The 6580-nt window shown below is 35.9% G+C and overlaps 1 protein-coding gene across 1 annotated transcript; it reads right to left on the bottom strand.

Annotated features, from left to right (window-relative positions):
- Nucleotides 1-3058: 3058 nt before the first annotated feature.
- Nucleotides 3059-6366, bottom strand: LOC145765054 (kelch domain-containing protein 1-like). The gene has a single exon (XM_082576794.1). It carries the CDS (start codon nt 6341-6343, stop codon nt 5057-5059), a length of 1287 nt encoding a protein of 428 aa, XP_082432920.1. The 5' UTR covers nt 6344-6366; the 3' UTR covers nt 3059-5056.
- Nucleotides 6367-6580: the final 214 nt, after the last annotated feature.

A 6580-nucleotide genomic window follows, 5' to 3' on the forward strand; every position in this document is an offset into this window, starting at 1 on the left:
GATCACTTCATTTTAGTTTTTACTTTGAAGTTTACTTGCTAGATATTAGAGACACGACTCCTCGGTTTAACCCGCCGACTTTCGTTTCAGTGTAGCCTACAGTAGCTGTAGCCAGATATTTAGGATTGCCACATTTTTCTCATTTTTGTTAGGGGAGAACCTCCATCAATGGGACAAATTTTGCGTTTTGCTAATTTTTTTAATTTTGTAAAGAAATGCAGTGGTTTTTTTTTTGCAACACTTTTGCCAATGCATTTTTTTTCAAATAACACTTGGTTTGATTTCATTATCTCCAGTGGTTTAGAAATAACGCACAGTTTTTTTAAGGTTACTCAAAACGTCCCATTGTTGAATCTGGCTCCACCATTGGGACAGGCAATTTCTAACAATGGGACAAAATTTATAATCTGTGTAAATGCATATTATAAACTTGATATTCACTTTGTTATTGATTATATTACTGTAGTGTATTATTAAAGTTTTCTACATTTTTCTTATCTTCATCATTAAAAATCTTTTTGACACCACAATGAGGTTGAAAACGTAGATTGCCTTGATCATTATTTGCTTGGGCTTTTTTGTATATGTGTCAATCCAGTTTTTCAATGTTTATCTTGGTATGTCAAATTCTCTTGCTACAGGTCTATTTTTTCCGGTTTGTATTGCTTTTTCAACTACAGTTTTCATAGTTAAAGGATCTTGTTTCCCTTTTTACGAATGAGTCGAGTTGATTTACAGTGTCCCATTGATGGGCAAGACCTGCTGTCCCATTGTAAGATGCCGTCCGCAAATACAAAAAAAATCAGCTAGATTCTTAAAGACTACCTCACTGACAACAACGTTTTGTCCTAAGAACTACCAGACATATAGACTATGCTACCATGCGTTTTCAACCTGCTTCGCCAAGTATGTACAAAAATATCTTCAAGACAAGTGACCTATCTTTTTTTACTTTGGGTATCAAAAAACACACTTTCTTTAACAAACCAGTCATGCGTGCAAATTGAAGGATCCCACTGTTGGTACAAGCTATAGACTACATGGCGAATTGGAATTCGTCATGTACGTTGTGCTCGCTTGATCAACCAAGCGTGGGAGACCAAGTGTCCCATTGTAGAATCGTCCCAATGATGGAGGTTCTCCCCTAAAATTTATTTCACTTCATTTTGGGTGATCTGATCTTGATCTTCAAGGTATCTAGTGATCTTGCCCATCTCTTTCTGTTACAGGCGAAACTGCATGAAGAAACTGCAAGATCAAGCAGCGAGTTCGGCTTTAACATGTTCTAGGTGAAATTTATAGTTATTCTTTTAAAAACCCAACCCAAATGCGTGTCGCTGTCATGCCTACTTTGGCTTCTGCACGTCTTTTCCAACAGAGAAAAATCTCTACACCGCAGCACTTGAAGGGTTGTTGTAGCCTGTTTAATTAAGATACCGTACGTTTTAAATCTGCACTGGGAAAACTCAAGGACTTGTTTCCGTCTAAACAAAAGGCCCCCACACTGCAATTGACCAATTGCACTAACACACCAATTTTTTTGCTCTTGTCGGTATCAACGTGGTTTGATGTTTCCCGCAATAGTCGAGTGATTTCTGTCTTGATTTTTTTCACGCATGATTATTGTTTTCATAAAAAATCTCCAAACACGAGTCATTTTTTTCACTATGATTTGGAAATAAGCAGGCAGCTGGAGTGCGACAGAAAAAAATGTAGCGCTCATCTCCTACCACTAATTACATTGAAAATATTCCAACAAAAATGTAGCGCCGCTACCGCTACCAAAAAAGTAGCGCGCTTCTGTCCACCTCTGGTGGCCTCATTGCATACCCTGCGCGGTTGACAACACTAGTCCGAACCAGTGGTGTAGCCTGTCTGCGATTTTTGACAAAACCAGGAATTTGATTAAAGCGGAGTCTGATTTTTGCCAGTTGATAAGAGTGCAAATATTTACGCTTTCATGGTTGTCTTTTCTAAATTTTCTGATTTAAAAATATGCTTTTCTTTAGGCTACATGACAGGCTAAAAGGAAAGTAGAGTATAGCCTACCGGTACGTCAAGCTATGGTACAAAAAAACCTGGATTGCGGTTAGCCCTCCCCGAAATATTTGAAGCTGGACTTCTGGAGGGACATTTTCGGAGCCAGAGTTCAGAAAATATGACTCCCAATACACCTTTGATCAAAACCTTTGCAATTCTTAAACCAGCTGTTTCAGGGTTTCTAAAACTGTTTAGGAAAAAAAACTTTTGTTTAGGATAAATTTATTTTAAAGGCTGTAGCTTACAGTCGCAACAATGTTGTTTTAAAAATCAATTTAGTGTAGAGCTAGGTTTGACTATTTATAGGTCAACTATCTTCCAACGCTTCAGATCTATTTATTATTTCTGATGCAGACACGCACCATTTCTTTCCTTCAGTTGTAAACGAACCTCTGATTGGGGCGATAACGTCATAAGGCTAAATCGTAAGTGGGGTTGCGTCCCTAAGTGAAAAGCTATAACTGTCATTAGGCTATGCAGCCAACAAACAAAATACCGTACTCTGAAGGATGAAACTATGTCGACATAGACGAACTTGAATATAGGTAAAATATATGAATTTTGCCAGGACAACAAAAAATTATCGAGAAAGGCGAAGTCTGTTGTATTCGCTAGGTTTCCATATAAGTCTAGCTGTTGAACTTTACTATCGGGAAAAAGTAGGACAAATGTAGTAGTTGCTCGATGTGCCTCTATGTAATTGCACGAAGATTGTCCTTAAAGAAAGGAGGTGACAGCAATGTAAAAGTCTATGTCTATCTGTGTGAGTGGATGTAGCGTTACTGAGTCACGTAGTACAGGATATATATATAATATTACAAATGCAAGTTTAATATCAGAAAAAAGAAAATAACTTTGTTAAAAAAGGAAATAACGGTGGTTACGAAGTTCACCAACCCCGGTAGCCCACTGCTTTGCACAAACGCTTGAACACTATTTGCTGGTTTACTGAAATGAAAAACAATCGAAGCCAACAAAACAAAGAGCATTTTATAAAAGCAAACATTTTTATTTCCAGTGCAAACAATAATGGAAAAAAAAAAAAAAAACAGTGGCCTAAAATTTTAACTTCAATTATTTTCCCTAAATAATTTACAGTAGTGTACTGTATATGCAATTGTTGCTAATTTTGGAGAGCAAGGTTCGAATTTCCAATCCGTTGTTTCATGTCAGATCAGGTTTAGCATAAAAATGTTGTTAAGTATGTCAAGTCAGCTGTTAGCATCCAGAGAAGCCATTTAAAATTAAAATCAACGTACAGTACCACAAACCTACAAATTGAAGTAAAATAAAGCCGCGTTTAACGCTATTTCTGTTTACACACAGAAACAATAACAACAAATACAGTACATAGTGCGAACGTTTTCCGCCATATATCAGGAAATCTAAATATGCAATAAAAGTGACAAGATACAAAAACTGCAAGCGAATTTAAAAACACTGAACCCTATCCGCTACTTTCATTGTAACTTGTATTTTTTTGTGAATCACTACAAGCAAGTAAACTTTTCAATAAAGTTACAAATGACGTTGTGACAACGACCAAAGTTATTGAGTTTTGTCACATGATGGACAAAATCACTTCTTCAAAATAGCACTGTATGTAAAGAAAAACTCAGCCAATAAGTACGTTTTCTCACCATGACTTCAAAACCTGATGTCATAAGCGAAAGCGGATGGCAATGTGGAACTTGGCGCACCGAAATTCGGTAGAAAAACGTTGATCTTAAACAGAAAAACATTCTCATTGCACAGTGTACACCGTACAACGGTGTAATAGTGTGAATTCCAAAGGACACTTTTTTCACTTTCGGTGTTTTAGGCCATTCAAGTTTTTGAGACAATAATTGTAATTAGTAATAACTTACTAATTAGTAAGTACCACCTTTAGATGACCATCCCTTTACAAATAAGTTTTAGTCTGGGAGCACTTATGTTAAAGTACCGTCTTTACCCTATATCACTCAAAGATGCAGTCATAACTTGTATACAACTTAGATCGCGGTGTGCATTGGAATTCCAACAAGTGATGGATACTACGGCATTGAAACTTTCATCACTTTAGGTCTAGAAGGAGAATGGAGCAGTTTAATCTTTAGATGGCATACTGCAGATCGCTGCGAGCATGACTTTTCTGAATCTCTTGCAATCCATTCAGGCAAAATTCATTGCTCATACCATCAGAAGATTGTCCTTGGTGACGACACAGTAAAAATGAACTTGATTCACTCACATACAAAGAAAAGACATGTACGGTATCAACGATTTCATGAATTAAAAAAGTATAATAAGGCAGAGAAGATGTGCTTGGTCAATGATACAAAGCTGTGTTAAATATCAAAAGTGAAGGTTTTAAGCTTGGTTTCAAAATAGCTTTCTTGTGCAAAACATTATGTAAAGTAAACAAGAACAAATTTTTGTTTAGGTAGGATAGTCAACACTCATCAATTTATCAAATTGAAAAAGGTTTTGTTATGAGTTGTAGTTGCACTATGAATAAGCAACGGACACGTTGTCTAAGGTTAAAGATGTTTACAGCTGTACAACTTATATCTACCAATCAGACAAATATGACATGACAGATTAATAAACAAATAATTTGAAAACGCAGTGCGCAAAATCATACTGATTCTATTGGTACTGCATGCCTATTGCCCGGAAGCACTTTAAGAACAGTTTTATCTGAAATATGAAAAATAACTCCTTAAAACAATAAAATTATATTTGCTTAATTTTAGGATATGTTCAACATATGTTTACAAACACACTTATGATTTACTGTAAAATAAACTTAAATCAAAAAACAAATGTTGTTTCAATTAACACTGTTTAAAAATAGGAAGCATGCTTTAAATGCTCTTTATTATATGATAATATTAATAACATTTTGTTAAGCCCTGTATATCTGTAAGTGCCCAATCAATCAAGGTTGTTTCAAATGAAATTGGAGTAACAAGTCAACCGTAAGTTGATTACCTGACACAAATATTAAAAAAGTCTTTTGTACCAATTTAATCTAGTTAGAATTGCTTTCTTTCGATAGAGAAGTAGTGTTAGATGGTTTCAAACCCAATAAACCAGGCATACCAGAAGAGTTGGTGATATTTTCTTTAGCTTCAATGGCTTGAGCTTCTGTAGAGCTTCCTTTTAAAACATTGCTCATAGGAATGACATAAACATCATTGTAAAACTTTGTACATGTTCGTGTAGCTGAATCTAAACTGGAACTTCCACCATATAGTACAACACACTCACATATAGTGCAAAGTGAGTGCATTCCCATTTGAGGTGGAACGACACACTCATCCTTCTGTTCAACTGTTGCGTTAAACATCTCAGGTTGTAACCACTCCTGTGTTTCTGTATCAAATATATGTAAGTCATTATAATGTTGATTATTTACAGCTCTGCCTCCAAATATAACTAAACGACTTCCAACACTTGTGCAAGCATGGAAGGACCTTGCTTGAGGAGGGCATCCAAAGCCTTTACATTCCTCCCAAGTCCCTTGTGAAATGCAAAACTTCCATAAGTCATTTTGTCTAGACTCCATATCACGTCCACCAAAGACAAATAAAGATTCCATTCCTTTTGAATTTTTGACGTATGTGAAAGAATGTGCAGCTCTTGGACTTGGACCTTTATTTGCCTTTGATGTAATTAATGACCACTTTTCCTTTACTGTATCAAAAATAAAAAGCTGGTCTGACCATGATAGATTAATTGCTTTTTGGCAATCACGTATATCTTCTAACTCATCCATGTCTTCATATTCCTCATCATCATCCTCAGATAAAACGTCATTGGCATCATTTTCGTCAACAGGACCAAATCCACCGAAAACATATATTTTGTTTCCTACAGATGCAGATGCTACTTTGTCTCTTGGGCTAGGTGGATTGGATGCAGTTATCTCTTTCCAAACTTTTGAATCAGTATCATATACAAAAAGATCATTCATCCATCCTGTTGTTTGGCTTAAGCCACCAAATAAATAAAGGCGTTTATTGATAGAAGTCAAAGAGGCACCTGAGCGTTTACCAGGGCAAAATCCAGAACAAGTTTCTTTGGACCACTTTTTCAAAAGCAAATCATACACTAATAGTTCATCAGATTCTGAATCTGTACTCTCATCAACACCTTCGAGCAAAACCACACCTCCAAACAGAAACAGTTTGGATCCCACTACTGCTGCAGCTTGACCTTCCCTTGGAGAGAAAGGACATTGTCCGCTATCTTTTTCCCACTTTATGGTAATATCATTTTCAATCTGTTTGCCATTCTGTGAAGATTCATTGCCCATTTTGGATTGTGTTAAGCAAATAGTTAAAAAGGTATGATTCAGTGCAATCTTAGCAGTTTCATTAATAAATCACTAAAAAATAAATTTTATGGTGTCATAATGGAAAGTGCATGAAAACTATTTTGAAGCTCTATTCTAAAAAGCACCAGGAAGGAGTTAGTCAAGCTAAAATGAGTGAAATACGGTAATGTAAGAAATATCAGTCGGTTTTTCACTCTTTGCCTATTTTTGAGCTAA

The sequence above is a fragment of the Aplidium turbinatum genome, chromosome 2 (assembly GCF_918807975.1).
Source record: "Aplidium turbinatum chromosome 2, kaAplTurb1.1, whole genome shotgun sequence".
NCBI classification, from domain to species: Eukaryota; Metazoa; Chordata; class Ascidiacea; order Aplousobranchia; family Polyclinidae; genus Aplidium; species Aplidium turbinatum.

Coding starts and splice junctions, on each gene's coding strand:
- LOC145765054 (XM_082576794.1), bottom strand. CDS start 6,343: ATGGGCAATGAATCTTCACAGAATGGCAAACAGATTGAAAATGATATT.